A 19874-nucleotide genomic window follows, 5' to 3' on the forward strand; every position below is an offset into this window, starting at 1 on the left:
TGTACACTTAGAGGGCCAAGTTCAGGTTGTACCGATCGTCGATCAATAAAGCGGCAAGTCAAGTTTGCTTAATCAAGTAATTCTTACTATTTGATCCGATAGACTCCCTTAGTTTGCTTAATCAATTAAGTTCAGGTTGTACCGGTCTTCGATCAATCTTACTATTTGACCCAATGGACTCACTTAGTTTATTAATACCATAAAAAAGGACTAGATTGATAAAATTTTCAAATATAAAAGGATAAATTTATTATATTATTTGGAATTAGTCCCTATTTTCTTTGGTTGAAAATGGAACAGTAACTGCAAAATTGTCCTGTGCTCCATAATGACTGGTTCTGCAAGCTTTGTCGTTGGTCTGAATTGAGATGTTAAAAACAGCCCCCACTTTGTATCATTGTGTCTCCAAGATTAGAAGGACTCAAAGATTGTATTTTTACTGATTCTCCATACTTGAACTATGGATAGTTCATTTAGGTCAGGTTATAGTTAGACTTTTCAGTTTTTTTTTTAAGAAAATATTTACGACATGACACATATCTATCGAACGATATATCCGGATTCGAACCTCGTTCTGAATTATGTAAAAAGAATAAAATTTAGATATTCATATAGGTGGATGGCTAAGCACCTGGGGTAGCAATCCCTTAAAGCTCAAGGATTTGTGCAGACAAGAATGCAAATCATTGAGACGGGTACAATATTCTCATGCCGCGGAACCTTGGGCTTACCTGTCTTATGTATTTGGGGCTAAACGTCTACAGCCCAATTTGTAGGTCTAAACTATGATTATAAATTAATTTCTAAATTATAAAATATTTTAATTGAACCTTAAAAGTATTATTAAGGTATCAATCGATTACTTCCTTCAATATAACTCTATGTTTAGATGTTAAATGTTAGTTTAATTTTTGCGTGAAATATATTTAAAATTCTTAAACTAAATTTTAAATATATCTGTACTTATCACATGTCATAATGACAATAATAAAAAATAATCATCTTGAATTTTAATGACAGTGTTGACATTTTGTTTTAACGTACCCAAATCCAAGTTGTTCATTTAATAGGGACAAATGTGTTTCAAATTTAGTCCATGTATTTTCAATATATTCTGCATTAGATTCAAACTAATATTTTATCACCTAATATTACCATAGGACTTGGTTAACACAATACCAGTAATAATACTTTTGAGTACTCAAATAGAATGTTTTCAAGTTCATGAACTAATTAGAATATACTTCATAATTTAGGGATATCTATAATGATCAACACACACAAAATGAGTTCTTTTTTTACTATAATAAGATTCAAGTTATCTATCATATACGATTTGAGTTAATATATAACGATCTACCCACAATACAAAATCTATCAGAAAGTCAAATATCAATTGAAACATCGTTTTCAAATCTTCAATGACTCCACTCAATTTTTTTTCTTTTATTTTTATCACTAAACTTTAAAAAATTCAATTTTATCATTCAACTTTAGAGATTAAATTTTCCGTCACTCAACCGTTATTTCTCTAACTCTATGCCGACTTTATATTTTTATTAATTGTTGAATCATGTAGGTGTCAACTTAGATCTCAACCTACGCTCCAATTGTTGTTGTTGACGATCGTTAAATCCTAAACTATTTAAATCATTATATTTTGATCTTCTGAATTTGAATATGAATAAAAAAGCACTCTAAATTTTACGAATCTAACGTCTTTATTTTAGTTCTCTTATGAATCACCACTTTCCAATGAGTCTTTTGTTTATGGTTGAACCATTATTTGAATCGGACCTTAAGCCTTTCGAACCCATCATTTTAAGTCAAAACCAACTCATATTCGATCCAAAACATTAATAGTCAGATCATCCTAGTTTCAAGCTATGTTTTTCTTCTCTTTTTATCTCAACATTTAATTGTTCAAATTTTGTAATGGGTCTCCTGTCATTGGAAAACTCAAAAACAAAATGACGACTTTCATGTGGTAAAAGAAATTTGAAAGTTAGTGATTAAATTTGAAAAGTTTTAAGTTTTAGTGATTAAAATAAAATGAAAGTAACGTTGAATAGTTAATTTTGTAATTTATTCTATATTCAAAACTTTATTTAATATGAACCATGGACTTTTGTAGTTATGATATTATTATTATTCTTTAAGATTTCAGATTCGAATACAATGTTCGTAAGATTATACAAAAGTTTATTGTCAAATAATTAAGAGTATCATCGAACATAAAGTATTTTATATATTTACTTTTAAATTATTAAAAAGTATTTATTTATTTTTGAAGTGAAATGAGAGTCATGTTCTTATCGATCAACGAAAGTGATACAACACAAAATTTAATGTCAAATTTTGCTTTTAGCACGTCGGAGATGTAACTTTCTTTGTGCCGAACAAAGCAAAATACGAGAAAGTGCCATTGATGTCGTGTTCAAAGTAAGCCATGTAAAAATAATTAATCATCAAAGCAAGGGACGAATATCAGCCATATTCAAATCATAATTAAATTGATTACACGTCGAATTTAAGAATTAATAAATTTTTTAATAGTTTTAGATGCTTCCAAAGTATATGTTCTTAATTTTCTTCACCATTAGCAAGACATATATCCTACCGATATAATTATTCAAATCTAAAATATTTAAAAAGAGTAACATCATATTTTATCACAAAAATTATTTAATAAATTTAAAATATAATAATTAATATAATATTTCTTGTCAATACACCATGAATTTAATCAACTATATGAACGAGATATATGTAATGTGAGAAAGGCCATATCCAAAAAAAGAAATTAAAAAATTGGTTTAACTATTTTTAGGTCCCTCATAATTTTAAAGATAGACAGATTAAGCTTTAACGTACCACCTTTTGATTTAAAATACTTTTTAGGTCCTCTACCATATTCCTTTTTGTCTGTATAAGGTTCGAGAAGATGCCATAGTTGAGTCACCTGACACAGTGAGACAAGACCTCCACAATTTTCCTTGATGGTACACAAATAAAAGTCTACCAATCATATCATATGGTCGCGTTTGTCCTCTTAAAACTCCCAAATTCAAATTTTATTATTATTTTATTCTTCACATCTTTAATTTTTTTAATTCATTTTTAATCAAATTTAATATATATTGTTCTTTTATAACAATAGAATACATATATAATTTAACTTTTTAAAATAAATTTTATTCTTTTAATTTAATCTTTCAACTTTACATTTTATTCAATTTAATCCTTTAATTATAATTCGTCACAAATTATTTCTTCCACCAAATTTTTTAACTTTTTTATATTCTCATCAATCACTATAATAATAAAGAATTTTAGTGTCAAATTAGTGATTATTATGAGTAATTTTATCACAAAGATAATGTTATTTGTGATAATTTGTTTGTACAATTATATTACTAAAAGTAATTGCAATGTATAGTTACCATGTACTAGTTTGTCGAAAAGTAAAAATTTGTTATTAGTCTCTATATTATGTATAAATTGTGTTTTTAGTCATTATACTCTAATTCTATCAATTTTAATTTCTAAAATTTATTTAAATTTCAATCATAATTCAAAAGCTACGACGATAATATGAATAGATTACAAGAAATAAAAATAATCAATTTGAAGAAGAAAAAATAAATGTACAACTTATATCCAGTATAGGGACTAACAATAGGATTTTATTTAAAGTATAAAAAGTTAAAAGGGTCAAATTAAAATATATATTTTTTAAATAGATGTGTTTCTAATTTTCTTAACCTATTAACAATGCACATACTTCTAATAAATATAACTGCTCGAATGAATGATCTCTACAAAAAATATTATTCTTTTTATCATTAAAATTACTAATGAACTCAAAAATTAGAAACTTAAATTGTCACTTTAAATAAACATATGTATTTATAATTTTCGAATCATAAAAAAAATATCGATGATATTTAAACATTAAAATAAATAATAAATTATTGATAGTATAAATATTACTTTAATCGAATAATATATTATTTATTTTAATTTTTATTAATTTTTATATATTTATACACGTGTGTGTATATATACGTGGATATGCGTGCTTAAAGGAAGTGAAACAGGGAGATCAGATAGAGAGACATTACTTTCCCGCACCAAACAACACAAATAAATTTGTTTCTTTAACAAAAAAAAAACCCAGATTTTCTTTGATTTGATTCTTTGCTAAAACCCCACAATCTTTCAATTATTGGGAATCAAAGTCATTAATTGACTGTGCAAATTTCTGACATTGAATTCAGTAGCACAACCACTTGCAAAAAAATAAAAAAGAGGGTATAATCCCAACAGCAATCCCGGCGTTCGTAGATATATTCGCGGAAGAAGATAAAAACGGAGACCAACAAGGAGAAACTGTCTGGCTCTTCGCGGAGGAGGGAAAGGAAGAGCCAAACATGGTGGAAGAAAGCAGAGATGATCAGGAAGATGATAAGTTGACTGTGAAAGTACCTGAAACCGCCCACCAAATAAGCACTGGTATTTTAAAAAATTGTTCTTTTTCAAATTTGATTGCAACACTTTGTTTAATTCTGGAATTTTGTTCATATTATTGTATGCATGGTGAAAAGTAGTTTCTTTTTGGGTCTTGTGATCGTAATTTTCTTTCGTATTTGGATGCCACGAAGTTCCACTTTTCTGAAAATTTTCAATTTCTCTATTTGTTGGTTTTCAACACTTTCACTTGTTGTTTCTCTTGTTGTATTGTATTTGATGCTACAAAAGTTCATGTTTCTAGGATTTTTTATTCTGATAATGATTCTTATATGGTCTTTTGTTGCATGTTTTATTGGATTTCAACGCATTTTTCATGTTGAAATCAAGTTCTTCAATGGCTTCTTGTGTGAGTTTTGATCCGAAGAGGCTCCAATTTCGTCTCGAGTTCATTTGACCTTACTCTGTTGCATATTTTGTTGGATTTCACCACATTTTTCCTGTTGAAATCAAGTTCTTCAATGTTTTCTTGTGAGTTTTGATTGGACTAGGCCCCGGTTTTGTGTCGAGTTCATTTGACATTACTTTGGTGCGGCTTTTCAGATTCATGGTTCCAGGCAGGTTTTGTCTTGACCACTGGTATCAACAGTGTATTTGTCCTGGGATATTCCGGAACCATCATGGTCCCTCTCGGATGGGTCGGAGGTGTAGTCGGTTTGCTTTTAGCCACTGCGATATCGTTGCATACGAATATGCTTGTTGCCAAACTCCATGAATTCGACGGGAAGAGGCATATCCGATACTGAGAACTTGCAGCACAAATATATGGTAGCAGTTGCCTAATTAGCATTGTAACGTTTTTGATTTCGATTATTGTTTGATTTGCCTATTGTTTTCAACAGGTAGGAAATCATATTACATTACATGAGCATTGCAATACGTCAATCTGTTCATGATCAACCTCGGATATCTCATTCTAGGCGGTTCCGCTTTAAAGGTAAGACCTGAATGTTATAATAAAGATGATTTGAACATTGTTTGTGATTTTGACATTTACTCGGCTATCTGTAACATACGGATATGTGAGGCAGGCTTGTTATGTCCTTTTTAACGAAGAGCATAGCATGAAGCTTCCACACTTTATTGTCATAGAAGGACTTGTGTGTATTCTGTTTGCAGTTTTGACACCCCATCTGTCATCTCTAAGAATATGGTTAGGATGTTCGACTGTTCTCAGCCTGATATATATCATCGTTGCGTGTGTGCTGGCAACAAAGGATGGTAAGTTCTAAAATTGCATGGAAAGTTTATCATAGTACTCTGAAGTGGCAACTGAACCGTGGACGGAAATTGTTACCTTGAAACCTATTTGCATGGTTAGTTCGTGTTAATCAGTCGAGTCATTTCGAACTCTGATATTCTCATTTTGTTCTTCACGTTTATTGCTGGTGTAAATTTATGGTTTTTGATGCATTGATATGGCATTAATGATTTCATTCCGTTATAGGAATGAATGCGCCGCCTAGAGATTATACCATACATTGGAAATCGACCACCAACAGGGTTTTTTCAACCATAGGGGCATCTGCGAATCTTGTGTTTGCGTTCAATACCGGAATGCTTCCTGAGATACAGGTGAGCTAGATTAGCTAGATTATATCCGGCGGTCTACTTGTTATTGCTTTGCATGTAAGTATTCTTATTTGTATTTCCCGGTTTTAGCTAACACCTCAACGACCCATGATCACCTTTCTCATTGCCATAGAGATTCGCATGCCCGGCTTACGAGTATTTAGACACAAAGTTTGGAGTTACGGGTAGTTCGTTCAAGTGAAAACATTATATTCAGACTAATAGCGAGAGGCAGCTACCTTACTGTAAGTACACTGGTGTCTGCTCTTCTTCCTTTCCTCGGAGACTTCGAGACCCTCACGGGAGCATTGAGCACATTCCCGCTGACATTCATCCTCGCAAACCATATGTACCTCGTGGCAAAGAAGCACAAATTGAGTTCCTTGCAACAGTTCTGGCATTGGCTCAATGTCGGTTTCTTTGGTCTCATGTCTTTGGCAGCAACAATTGCCGGTATAAGGCTGGTTGCTGTGGATTCCAAGGCGTATCATATATTCGCCGATGTATGAGTAGACGTAAGTTAAGAATAGATCGGGTTGCGTATGTTGGAATTCGAACTTGAAATCTTACGAATGAACCGATCGGGTTGTCTCTCGAGTGACTTTTCATCTTGAGGAGTGTATTCTTTTTAACTTGCAACCTCTGATTCAGCTAGCTGCTGAATAAGAGTTAGTATTCTTGTTAGTAGCTTACTATAGAGTTGGTGTTCAAATGTTATAGAAAGGAACTGAAATTTAATTACATATTTTAGATAATCATTATTATATTTTTTTTAGGAGGAAATGAATCACGTTACAAGCATTAAATTCGAACATTTAATGACTACTTGTACATAAAGTATCATTGTAGAAAAATATGAATGTTGAAATCTAGAGTACCGAAATTATTATAAGAGTTAAAAAAAATGAAATTGTTTTGGATTAAGTTGGTCCGAATAAATTATCATATCTTTTTAATTGGGATTGAATAAACTCGAGAGATTAAAATAAGTGATTTTATGACATTATTATGATATTCAATATTATTGAATGGATTTTATGAATATTTTATAATATACAGTATTATCAGTGAAATCCAAATAATCAAGAATTAAATTATATAGCTCTAGTAGTGTGTTATATATACATAATTTGTGGTGTGATTTAAGTGAACCATTTGATTAAGAAACGAGAGTATTCTAATAATATAATGTATAATTTATTGTAATAATTTAATATTTAATTTATTAATCGATTAATTTGATATCGATGGCTGCCCAAGTCCACATCTATATACATACATTGGGCTTACCACACTTCAATTTCGGCCACCTTAGATAAATTCCCCAAATCTCCTTACCCCTTATAATTAGGGTTTTAGGGTCACCCTTTTGCAGCTACCTTTATCAGAATCCAGAGTAAAAGCTTCAGCTCCAAACCGGAAAAGATGGTGAAGGGACGCCAAGGAGAGCGAGTCAGGTCCGTTTTGATCTCTACATTCACCCCTTTCAAAACCTTTTTTTTTCAGTTTCCGGTTTTTGCATATTTTATTACAGTTTTTTATTTAACTCACTGTTTTCCATTTTCGATTTTAATATTTGCAGACTCTATGTAAGAGGAACCATCTTGGGTTACAAGAGGTGATAAAACTTTGAACTTTTTGTATTACTTGAAATTCATTTCTATTGATCTTAAGCTCTGCTTCTTTTTTAGAAATTAGAGAGAGATTTTACAGAAATTGAATGTTTTGTTAGTGTATGAGTAAAATTAGTTGATCTAATGTGTTTGATTTTCTTTCATATTTTGTGTTCATTGGTTAAGAAAGTTAACGTTTTAGAGCAAAGGGTGGGATTGAATTTCCAGGATTTGTTTTTGGGGAGAGAGATTAATTATTATGGTAAACTAGATGATTGAATGTGTTCTTTGAATTTCAGATTGGTGCTTATGGTTTTGTTTGTGCTGCTTGTTGTTAGGTCAAAGTCGAACCAGTACCCGAACACTTCACTTATCCAGATCGAGGGGGTCAACACAAAGGAGGAAGTGGCTTGGTATGCCGGCAAGCGAATGGCTTATATTTACAAGGCCAAGGTGAAGAAGAATGGCTCACAATATCGTTGCATTTGGGGCAAGGTAGCCAGACCTCATGGGAACAGTGGTGTTGTTCGTGCTAAGTTCAAGTCCAACCTTCCCCCAAAATCATGGTAAGTGTGTTATATTGTTATTATTTATTGGGTGTACGTACATTTTGCTTTTAGTCTTACATGTACCCTTTGGTTCCTTGGCAGGGAGATAGAGTCAGAGTCTTCATGTACCCCAGCAACATTTGAGGTAATATCAATTTCCCGGTTTATGATCTTTCTTAGTTAAGTTGTCGGTTCGTTTTAATTTGAAGTTATTGGTTTGTATTTGAGGAATGTAACTTTCAGTTTGAAGATTAGTTGCTTGTTGCAAAAGATGATTAATGATGGTTTCAGTTTGCCTGTGAACTCTGTTTGCTGTTTATACGTTATAATGATTGCATCAATTATGATTCATTATAAGACCTCGAAATTAACTTTGGACATTTGGAATAAGCAGCTTTACTAATTTTCCCAGATTTTGTAGTTTTCTGCTGTTTCAACATCCTTGCAAAAACCTTATAAACCTTTAGTCTAGTATCTTGCTTGTATGGCTTGTTGTTATTGTGATTTTTAGCTTTCATTTAACGGTATCTTGCTTGTGAGAACATTATAATAACTAATTATGAACATTTTCCTTTGTAGAACAATCTCCCTAAAGTTGTGTCTTCTTCTTTCCTTGCAGTTGTCTATAGATGTTTGACGGCATGCAGCTGACGACCCAAGTGACTCTTGCATTTCTCCGGGTTTTACAAAACTGTCAAAATGTCTGTGTTTTCGAACAGTTGTTTCGTTTCGGTAGATGAAACTCTGCTTTTGTTTTGACATTTTTTTCTCGACTCTGAAGTTTTGGCTAATCAATTATTCATGAAACAAATTAGCAACTTTTGAACTTCTTGGAGATTCCATATCAAGTTGTTAGCTCAAAAGTTATTAAATATGAATTCAACATGTTTGCATTGGCCCTGGTTAATGAAACTTATATTCGAAATCCGATGCACACAGATCGGATTTACGAAATCAATCGGGTAGTTTTACTCTTGAGCAGGCCTGGTTGAAGATTTTAAAGAAAATGTGGCAACTATCAAGCATAGAGATTTTTGAGTTTCGATGTATATATGTTTTGCATGAAGAGGACATTATGTGCTTAAATTTGCCAAACTTGTAACTTTTGAACTTGTAAAATTTTAGAAGTTTACTTTTAATTCAAGTAAATTGCGTTTTACATAATACATGCACGGTGCATGCATGTGGACGTGGGAAGTCTTAATAAACTCGCTTGATAACAACAAATCAAACAAAAAGTACACTCAAAGTGAATGATTTTTCTTTCTGTTTTTCAGTCAATAAATTAAATATCTGAAAGATATATTATAAAAGTCTTTTTAACTATTTTTTGGGTTCATGACATTAAATTTTGAATATATTTAATTAATTAATAGTTCCTTAAATAATAAAATAAAACTACAAATTTTTAGTATCCTCTCAATGAAATTCGCAGAGAAATATCCACATTGTTTCTTTTCCGTCTTCAAAATCTTTTTTTTTCCTCCTAATTTTTTTTCAAAATTCTATTATTTCCTTGTATTTGGAGCTACTTGTTTTGATAAATGAGAAGCTAATTTCATATTCGTAAAATTCTATTTGGTAATTTTTGAATCAGATCCTGTGAAGTTAATTGAATCTCCACCTTCATACAATTCCAATTTCATTTTCGTAAAATTCTATTCGGTTGATGCCTTATGTTAGTTCAGAGACTGGGAAACGAATGCTGAAAAGTTGTAATTTTATGTTGGCGAGAAGCTGAATTCCGTGAACCTCCTTCTGTACATGGCTCCAAGCTGTTGTGTAACCGATGCCGCTAATTTCCAGAAACTGAGATTTTCTCTCTTGCAGGTTCTAGGAAATGCTGCAGCTGCAGCTATGGGATGTATGATGATGGATGACTATATCATCATATGATGGATACATGCATCGCAGGGAACTTGCCTATAAAAAAGTACTCAACATGTTTAACATGCATGCGGACATACATACGGAGAAACATGCATTCATATATACCAAAGGTAAAACTCAATTCGGAGAATTCACGTACATACATGTATACCATTTCAGATCTACAAATGAATAGCGAAAGCAACACAGGTTCGAGGTTTATCCTTATTTTACTGATTAACCATGTAAAAGAATAGAACACGACTTAACTTCACAAAAGTACAAGGACTGAATCGTAAAGTTTGAAATAGTACAGAGACCCATGACATATATATACCTAAACAATGAAGGGCTAGATGAAAACAAAGCGTACAGCCTTCTGCATGGAATCCTAACCTAAAATTTCCCGCCTAAAGTAACGAACTCAGCTAACTGTCTCTTATTAACTTCGTTTCTTCCCAAAACAGAGCTGAAAACACACAGAAAAGAGAAAACAATGGCTTCCTTTCTCTTCATTTTCCTCCTACTTTCCTTCGTCACTTTAACCTCTTCTCTCCCTTCCATCGGAGTCACTTACTCCTCCGCATCAACCCCACCGCCTCCGGACAAGATCTCCACTACCATCACCTCCCTTAAAATCTCCGCCGTCCGCCTCCCAGACGCCGACCCATCACTCATCAAAGCCTTCGCGTTCACCAACATTTCCCTTTTCCTCTCCATCCCAAACCCTCTCCTCCCCGCCATCGCCGCCAACCGTTCCCTCGCACTCGCCTGGCTCTATAAACACGTCCTTCCTTTCTACCCTCGGTCAAAAATCACTCTCGTCTCCGTCGGAAACGCCGTCCTCGATTCCGTCGCAGAAGAAGACTTCACCCCTTACTTGCTCCCGGCAATCAGGAACCTCCACTTGGCTCTCCATGAGCTGGGCATAAAAAAAATCCCGGTCTCCACTACATTCTCGTTCTTCTCCACCATCACCACTGCCTTCCCTCCGTCCTCCGCCGAGTTCCAACAGCCCGCTGGCGATCTGATTGTGAAACCTTTGCTCCAATTCTTGGAAGAAACGAACTCGTCTTTCTTAATCAACCTTTACCCCTACAATCTTTATCGTCTCGACAGCGAAATCCCGGTCGGGTTCGCTTTGTTCCAAGACTATCCTTTCAATTTCCGGGACGATTTAGTTACCGGGGTAAGATATTTCAACCTGTTCGACATGATGGCGGACGCGGTGTTGACGTCGATAGCCGTGATGGGATACGAGAGTATACCGGTCATCGTGGCGGAAACCGGATGGCCGAGCGGCGGAGGCGAAGCTGGAGAAGTCGAGGCGAACGAAGCGTACGCGGAGATGTATTTGAGAGGGTTGGTGAGGCATTTGAAGTCAGGGGTCGGTACGCCATTGAAGAAAGATGGGGTTGCCGAGGTTTATGTTTATGAGCTAATGGATCATGAGAATGCCGGCAGTGATAAGCAAAGAGCGAGAAAATGGGGGATTTTATCTGAAAACATGACTCGAAAATACAATCTGGAGATGTCTGATGGAGTTAAGAATTCTGGGTTTATGGCGATTTTCTTGGTGTTCATCACTTTTTTCATTTTTTGCGGAAATTAGGAGTGGCAATTGAAGATTCTTCAACACTTTAGCTGTGATTCTATTGTAGAAGAGATTATGAGTTTGGGTTTAGATGTTGATGTTCATATGGTTTTCTCCTTCATTTCACTATTTCAATTCGTTGCAGCTTTGCTTGTTTTGTTAATCGAAACAGAGTTGCCATTACTGGTGATTGAGGTTTCAGTTTAGTTCTTTTGAGGCCACTAAGCTAGTTAAATGATCCATGGAATTAGAGGATGCACATGGCTCGGGTCGAGTCGGTCCGAACATAGTTGTTCTAATTTGATGTAGTTTGAAATATGAATATCGAATTTTGTAAAAACTCTTTATTGCATGTACTAAGCAAGAACATTATACAAAGAACAAGAACACATAATCTAGTGCGAAAATCTGCAGTTTTCAAGGTGATTATCAAAATTGTGATACATTTGGAAGCTTAAATACACGAATTCCCAAAGACCAGCCAGTTAAAGCATCCATTTGGCTGCTAATCACACTGATTATTTCATTCCCTTCTTCCTTCAATGCTCTTCTTCGTCTAGAGATGTACTCGCTTGTTTCCATTTTCGTTTCTCGATCTGACCTGAAAAAAATTTCCCGGAAAATTTTAACCAGCTACATTGAATATATGCACCTCAGACATAACAATACGTACCTCATAATCAAAGAAGACCAACCACTATATCCTATAGAATTAAGGTTTTCAATGGTAACAATTCGTCGTCTCTCAGGCTTCCTCGATAACAGAATCAAAGACCATCCTCTGAAATGCAGTTTCATGTATAATTCGAGTGTCCGTCGTTGCTTCCGATACATTGCGCCTTCGATGCAGCCATCCTGTTTGTTCGACCGAGGATCTGAAGCAAGGATGTCATCAATGTCCATTAACACCACATCCACACTATCGTTCGATGGCGAAATGGAATCGAAAAAGCTTTCGATCATCCGCATTGTGAACTCCAAATCTCTTGTGTACCCTACTGCTTCGATATGTCTAACAGCGAGACTCCTGCAGACGGGAGGAACTTCATCGGGTTTAAACCCATTGAGCTTCCCGTGCAGCGCGAGAATCTGGCAGTAATGGTGACTGTTTCTTTCTTTCTCGATCTCGACCATCCCCTTGCTCCGACTCTCACATGATTGCAACATTACTGCTAATGAAACCACCAATGTTACTAATAGAACCCCAATGATTAGAAGACCAGCAATGAAGATTGTTGCAGCATAAGATGTCATGTAGAATCCCGACTCGATGATGTAACGGCTTCCGATCTCCGTTCCTAGTTTACGAGTACGAGCAAAGATTAATATGCATATATCTATCAGACATCGAATTCAGTCCGGGCATTGCGGATACTTAAAAGCATACCACTGTCTCCTGGACTCAAGAGACTTTGGCCGGAGAACTCTCGCTCCATTTGATGGCCATAAGCAGACATTGTTTGATTCAATCTAGCTTGATTGCAGGGCTGCAGATGGCTCCTGATTTAGTTCCCTTCCAAATCATAGAAGGATTACCTGCAAAATCAATATGAATTCAAATATCTCTCGGGTTTGACTTGAACTCGAAAACCCTATAAGGTTAACCTGAATCTAAATGTAAATCAACTCGATCTAATCATAAAAAGTAACCAATCCAAATCCGTTCAACCCAAACCAAAACATGATTTGAGGTCAGGATGATTAGACATATATTGAATTTAACGGACTGTTTAATTTTTCATTACGTATCCGTGTCCCACACTTGATTATAGAGATATAACCTCCAAAAGTCCTATTCATATCGGATACTTGCACTGGAATTAGAGCAACATAGAACTCAAGGTGACCTACAATCTGAAATGATCTGTACTCGAAGTGATCCAAACAAGATATAACTTAAACTTTTCAGAATCCGAATTTGACCCGAACACGATTAATCCAGTCTAAAATCAACCTGACCCACTAACCAAGAAACAACGCACTGCTCAACACATCAGTTTCAGAATAAAAAAAACATAGGAAAGCACCATGCAACACAAAAACAAAGCAGACCCCAAGCAAGATGATGTTCTTTTTATCAGATATCATATACAAAACCTTAAAACAAAGGCAAACCGAAAGAGAGATCAGAGACAGAACCTGGGAAAGGCATCTGAAGAAACATCAAACATCAAAGTCCATAGGTGATTTGAAGACAAAAAGTAAAGGGAAACTGTGTCATTCTCGTGGTGAGAGACCTCCTTTATTTGATGATAGCCAATAGGGTTTTAACAAGGACGATGATAACTTAAAACATGTGACATTTGTCTGAGTTCTTGCCCGTATCAAGGGTAGTTGGTGAGTTTTGACACCATGAACGGCTATGATTGGTTTGCTCAAGGAACTAAAATATCTTTATGTTTTCTAAATCCAAAATCTCTTCATTTCGGGGGTCCACCACTTCAATCATGCCCTATAAGGATCCACCACGCCCTATAAGGATCCACCACGCCAATAATATTGTTGGGAAGACGAGATGTTTTGACTTTATTGAGGTTGTTTCCTAGTTTAAATTATTCTATCTTATTCTATTGGAGATTTGTTCATAAGCAGTTTCATAAATATTTATCTAAATATATATTATTTTGTAATCATCATATATTATTAAAAAAATTAAAATTAACATAAACATGATATAATAATTGAAAAATAATATAATTTTAACAAAATTTTATACTATTTTTTATAACTAAAAGAAAGATAAAATTCAAACTCTAAATAAAAAAGATACCAATAGTACTTACCAACTACATGTTTGTAATTCAATTTCTGCTCTAACATAAAAACGGGGTGTGAAGTTCAAAAAGATTGGTTCTTTGAGTAATTCCAATCCATGTTGGGTTTGAATTTTCTAGGTAAACCCTAATCCCAAAACCCACTCGTACATTTTGGGCTCAAATTATATAAACCCCCCCCCCCAAATTTAGTTTCAAAACTTAAACAAAAAGGATAAAATTAATCATTCCAAAAAAAAGTAAAAATTAAAGTCAAATTATACCATTAGTCTTTATATACTTTGTTTAGGCTTCGTTTGGGAGTGTTTCTCCAAACTAGTTTTTTTCAATTTCTTAGTTTGAGACAGTAAACTCGTTTGAAACGTGAAAATTTGGCTGAAAATGAGGTGTTTGAGAATAATTTTGAGTTTCAAAGGATTTTTGGACCAAAAGCATTTCCATAAACATTCCCAAACGGCCTCTTAATTTGATACTTTCTAGTACATGTATTTTTTTTAATTTTAGAATTTTGGTTCCAGTTTCATATTAAGGATGAGTATTTAATCGAGTCGAGTTAACAAATTCTATTTTATGATTCAAATTTTATTTAAAATTTTTGAGTTAAGTTTATAAAATTTGAGTCAATATTTTCGAGTTTCTCTTCAAATTTTATTGTAATTATTTAGAATATTATGATACAGTTATTCCAATTTAAACGAATTTCTATAATCATATAAGATATACATATATATTTTTCGTAGTATTCTTTTCTACTTGTGTAAGTAGATTTGAAATGTTACTTAATAAATTAAATATCATCTAAAATTATAAAATTTATTTATAATGTTGTTTTTAAATAAGATATTTTAAGGAAAAGTATTGATGGGAGTATAAATGAGTCAAGGAATTGATGAGAACAAATAATTTATAAAAAAAACGTACAATCAAATGATCAAATTGAATAAAATATAAAGTTGAGGTACTAAATTGCAAAAATAATAAATTGATTTTAAGTAGGAATTGAAGTTACATAAATATTTTATGGTGATAGTGGAACATGTGATTCAGATTTGATAAAAATGAACTTAAAACAAAGGAAGAATTGGAGAACCGAAAAAACCATGCATAGTTAAGAGACTAAATTGTAAAAAGAGGAAATTTGATTTCAAAAAGAGGAATTGAATATACATATGTATTCTAAAGTGGTTCAGGAGCATGTGAGCTCAAATTTAGTAAACATTAGACTTAAAACGATAAAATATGAACAAAGTTATTGAATTGAAGAGATGAGAAAATTTGACTAGATCGCACAACAATTGAATTTTTTTTTTCAAATTAGAAAATACGAACTTAACTTGAACTCAAAAACTAACTCACTTATTTTATTTGACTTAAATAAATCAATTTAAATAACTCAAAATTAAAAAAAGTCAAATCAAATTTTATTCACTTCTATCAACGATAATGGTAGCTATTAAACAAAGCTTCCCACTACCATGTAGCAAAGCCTTTTTCCCTATCAAATCTCTTTGCAAATATTGGACCATAGCCACACATTAAATGAGAGATGCTAATTTCACCATAGCCAACCCTTTCCTCTGCCACGTGTCACGACACGGTTAATTTCTTATCTGCTATCTTCCCTACTCAAAATCAAAAGCTTCTTCTCCTTGAAGAATTCTAAGAGAAAACAATGGAGACTGGTATCACCTGCTATGCTCATGGGATTGTTCTTCCTACGGTCTCCTCTAAGCATTCCACTGCATTAGTGTCCCCTCCATCAATTTCTCCCTCCTTCACCTCAAGGGTACATAATCATATACATATCTACATACATACATTCATACATGTATAGCTTCTTTTCTTTGCATTCACCATGGTATATATGTGTTGCAGAGCCTTAAATCGAGCTCGATATTCGGCGAATCGCTGAGGGTTGTGCCAAGATCATCATTGAAGGTTACAAAGGCAAAGAACACTTCCCTTGTGACAAAATGTGAAATTGGAGACAGTCTGGTATGTTTACTTATCGGTCTGTGTCGTCTTATGTATTGGTTTCGATTTCGAATAGTTTTTTAATACATGGTTTTGTAGGAAGAGTTTCTTACGAAATCGACATCAGATAAAGGATTGATTAGTTTGATGATGTGCATGGGAGAAGCATTGAGAACAATTGCTTTCAAAGTGAGGACAGCTTCATGTGGAGGCACTGCTTGTGTCAATTCCTTTGGAGATGAGCAGCTTGCTGTTGATATGCTCGCCAACAAGCTTCTTTTCGAGGTTCGAAAATGGTATCTTTTCGTCCAAGTGTTCGATGAAATTCTCTAGAAATTAACGGTTTCTTGGTTATAATCGGTAACGTATAGGCCTTGACGTACTCGCACTTCTGCAAATACGCGTGCTCCGAAGAAGTCCCCGAGCTTCAAGACATGGGAGGCCCTGCTGAAGGTCTGCAATTTTTTCTTTCTCGTTTTCTTATGGCTCAAGTAAGCCTGAAATGTGTGTAGCTATAATTGATCACTACATGTAACAGGAGGATTCAGTGTCGCTTTCGATCCGCTCGATGGTTCTAGCATCGTCGATACAAATTTCACCGTAGGCACCATCTTTGGGGTCTGGCCGGGTGACAAGTTAACCGGTGTAACGGGACGAGACCAAGTCGCCGCTGCGATGGGAATTTTTGGTCCTCGAACCACATACGTTCTCGCACTTAAGGACGTCCCTGGCACCCATGAATTCCTCCTCCTTGATGAAGGTATTTAGAAGTTGCAACAACATTTTATTATCAAATTATGCAATCATGAAAATTTATGTTCTTCACTGATTCATTTCATCAGGAAAATGGCAGCATGTGAAGGACACCTACGAGATTGGTGAAGGGAAAATGTTCTCCCCTGGAAACTTGAGAGCGACATTTGACAACCCTGAATATGATAAGGTTCAAACATAACTTTTTCGTATTCTTTTATCGAGCAATGTTGTTTCGATTCTTCCTTTTTTTTTTTTTTTAACAATTCCTATCTAAGGGGAGGGAGAAAAAGAAAGATTTTTTTTTCCTTCTTAAAAATATATATACATAACATCCGTGTTCACGTCCGAATTCGAATAACATATGTACGTAATTTACCAACTTCAACCCTTTAATGGAACAGTTGATCAACTATTATGTGAGGGAGAAATACACACTGAGGTACACCGGTGGAATGGTGCCTGATGTCAACCAGGTATATCCCATGCTTCTCTTATATCCTTTCATTTTCATCCTAAATTATAGGCGTAAGCCCATCTTAGTCCTTGTACTCAATTTAAAATACCAATATTATCCCTCGACTAAAAATTTATTAATTGGACTTTTGAACTCTCGAATAACAGTAATATTATCTTTTGACCATCGAAAATTATAATTGATCATTACATTATTGACGTGACAATTAATTTTACTGATATGAAAATTCAAAATATTGATGTGACAGTTCATGATATTAACACGACGATCCACATGTGAATGATGATACAATAAAGGTGCATATTCATTTTTTATAGAAAGTTCGAGGGTTTAATTTTTTTTCTCTCAATTTTTTTTAAATCAATTAAACTCCTCTGCCACATCATCCTTCGCACGTGGACCGCCACATCAACATAGTGGATTATCACGTGAACATCATAACGGTCAACGATAGTTTCGACCATCAAAGAACGACATTAATATAATTCAAGAGTTCGAGAACTCAATTTAATGCATTTTTGTGGATGAACAACATTAATAATTTGAGTCGAATACGAAGGCTAAAATACCTCTTAAGCCTAAATTATACTTTGTCAAGGCTTAAAACACAAAATAGCCTTTGAACTTGATAGATGTGGTCAAATTGGTTCATGAATATGACGAGTTTAGTTAAATTGCCCTTCAACGTTTTTGGGTAAAATTGTCCCCTGAACTTATAAGTTGTTATAAAACAATCAAGGGGTTAATTGATTAAACTTTAACAAAGTTCATGGATTAATTTGATCAAACTTATCAAGTTCAAGGGTCATTATGTGTTTTAAATATTTTGTCAAATTTAAATGATTTACTATTTGTTTTCTCTTTTCTCTATTTTTACCCTTACAGATCATTGTAAAAGAGAAGGGTATATTTACAAATGTGACCTCACCATCTGCCAAGGCCAAGCTGAGATTGTTGTTTGAGGTAGCTCCATTGGGGTTCTTGATTGAGAAAGCCGGTGGTTACAGCAGTGACGGTCAACAATCAGTGCTCGACAAAGTGATCACGAACCTTGACGATCGAACTCAAGTTGCGTACGGTTCGAAGAACGAAATTATCCGGTTCGAAGAAACCCTATACGGATCGTCGAGGCTCAGTGGTGCAGGGGTCCCTGTTGGAGCTACTGCTTAAACAATAATGTTTCACTTGTTACCTTTTGCTGACATCTTATTTTCCTTGTTCCTTAATTATCTCAAAATTTCTCAAGTAATTCCCATATAGAAGTTCTGGAAATAGTGGATGAAATGATATGAAATGCTTGAATTACGATGAAATTTCGACTTTCGAATTCGACAGGTTTTAGAATTAAAATCCAGAAGAGAATGAAAATTTCTATGAAGTTAAGCCCTGGATTTGGTACAATCAAATGATAATGCCAGGTATGAGCTATATTACAGGGCATTAGAATTTCAGTGTATCATTACATATAAATGGTAAAATTTCACTTTGCCCCCTCCCTCAGATTTAAACTTCACTCTAGCCCCTAAAATGATTTCCCAGCTTCCACCCTGATAGATACATGTCCAATATAATATGATCAAATTCTTTTAAAGATTTTTCATATGTTTGAAATTTTGTATTCAATTATCTATTCGGACGTGAGAGTATCGCACCCTCGGATTTCACGAGAGTGTGTTTTTTTTACACAACCAGATGATAGATTTGCAAGGATGAACGTAAGATCTTACATCAAAGGATGTGGACCTTTAAGAAGTTATATTAGAAATTTGAGGGTACAAAATTTCAAAATATCAGGAATATAAAATTAGATCATCGATGTAAAATACAAAGGATATGCCTAAATTATATGAGAATTTAAAATTTTCAAAGAGTACGACTCTCTAACACCGCTCTCGATCCATCCATGTAAACATATCATTAACCTTCATTGTTGTTCATAAATGTCAATTTTGTTATTATGTCAAATGCAATCATTCTTTCATAAGAATTAAAAGATAATGAAAAGACATTGAACACAGTGATGGACCGAGGGAGGCATGTGGGGGCAGTCACCCCTTGAAAATTTCAAATTCTCTTATATTTTAGATTTTTTTATATATTTTCTATTTTTAATATTTTTTCATCCCTTGATATTTACTTCCTTATAAAATTTTATAAGTTTAGCTCTAA

At 34.0% G+C, this 19874-nt stretch overlaps 4 protein-coding genes and 1 pseudogene across 5 annotated transcripts; 4 read left to right on the forward strand and 1 right to left on the reverse strand.

The window, feature by feature from the left end:
* The first annotated feature begins 4167 nt into the window (after nt 1-4167).
* LOC120213356 lies at nt 4168-6632 on the forward strand (annotated as a pseudogene).
* Nucleotides 6633-7430: 798 nt separating this feature from the next.
* Nucleotides 7431-9001, forward strand: LOC120213355 (60S ribosomal protein L35a-1-like). Its single transcript, XM_039211536.1, has 5 exons — nt 7431-7559; nt 7685-7720; nt 8054-8281; nt 8366-8408; nt 8883-9001. The coding sequence occupies exons 1-5, from the start codon at nt 7528-7530 to the stop codon at nt 8898-8900; spliced, it is 357 nt and encodes a 118-aa protein (XP_039067467.1). The 5' UTR covers nt 7431-7527; the 3' UTR covers nt 8901-9001.
* LOC120213353 (sedoheptulose-1,7-bisphosphatase, chloroplastic) lies at nt 7596-19034 on the forward strand. The gene is made up of 10 exons (XM_039211532.1): nt 7596-7606; nt 10635-10646; nt 16169-16286; nt 16376-16495; nt 16574-16759; nt 16846-16927; nt 17013-17234; nt 17317-17417; nt 17632-17703; nt 18591-19034. Exons 3-10 carry the CDS (start codon nt 16173-16175, stop codon nt 18873-18875), a joined length of 1182 nt encoding a protein of 393 aa, XP_039067463.1. The 5' UTR covers nt 7596-7606; nt 10635-10646; nt 16169-16172; the 3' UTR covers nt 18876-19034.
* Nucleotides 10629-11744, forward strand: LOC120213450 (glucan endo-1,3-beta-glucosidase 12). Its single transcript, XM_039211599.1, has one exon. It carries the CDS (start codon nt 10629-10631, stop codon nt 11742-11744), a length of 1116 nt encoding a protein of 371 aa, XP_039067530.1.
* LOC120213354 (uncharacterized protein At2g39920-like) lies at nt 12141-13958 on the reverse strand. Of its 2 annotated transcripts, none has more exons than XM_039211533.1 (4): nt 13866-13958; nt 13114-13262; nt 12400-13024; nt 12141-12327 (listed from the first exon to the last, which is right to left on the reverse strand). In XM_039211533.1, the coding sequence occupies exons 2-4, from the start codon at nt 13181-13183 to the stop codon at nt 12156-12158; spliced, it is 867 nt and encodes a 288-aa protein (XP_039067464.1). In that variant the 5' UTR covers nt 13184-13262; nt 13866-13958; the 3' UTR covers nt 12141-12155. The 2 variants fall into 2 exon arrangements, with proteins under 2 accessions (XP_039067464.1, XP_039067465.1); XM_039211534.1 differs by having other exon boundaries at nt 13754-13871.
* Nucleotides 19035-19874: the final 840 nt, after the last annotated feature.

This window comes from Hibiscus syriacus, unplaced genomic scaffold, assembly GCF_006381635.1.
Source record: "Hibiscus syriacus cultivar Baekdansim isolate YM2019G1 unplaced genomic scaffold, ASM638163v2 tig00110020_pilon, whole genome shotgun sequence".
NCBI classification, from domain to species: domain Eukaryota; kingdom Viridiplantae; phylum Streptophyta; class Magnoliopsida; order Malvales; family Malvaceae; genus Hibiscus; species Hibiscus syriacus.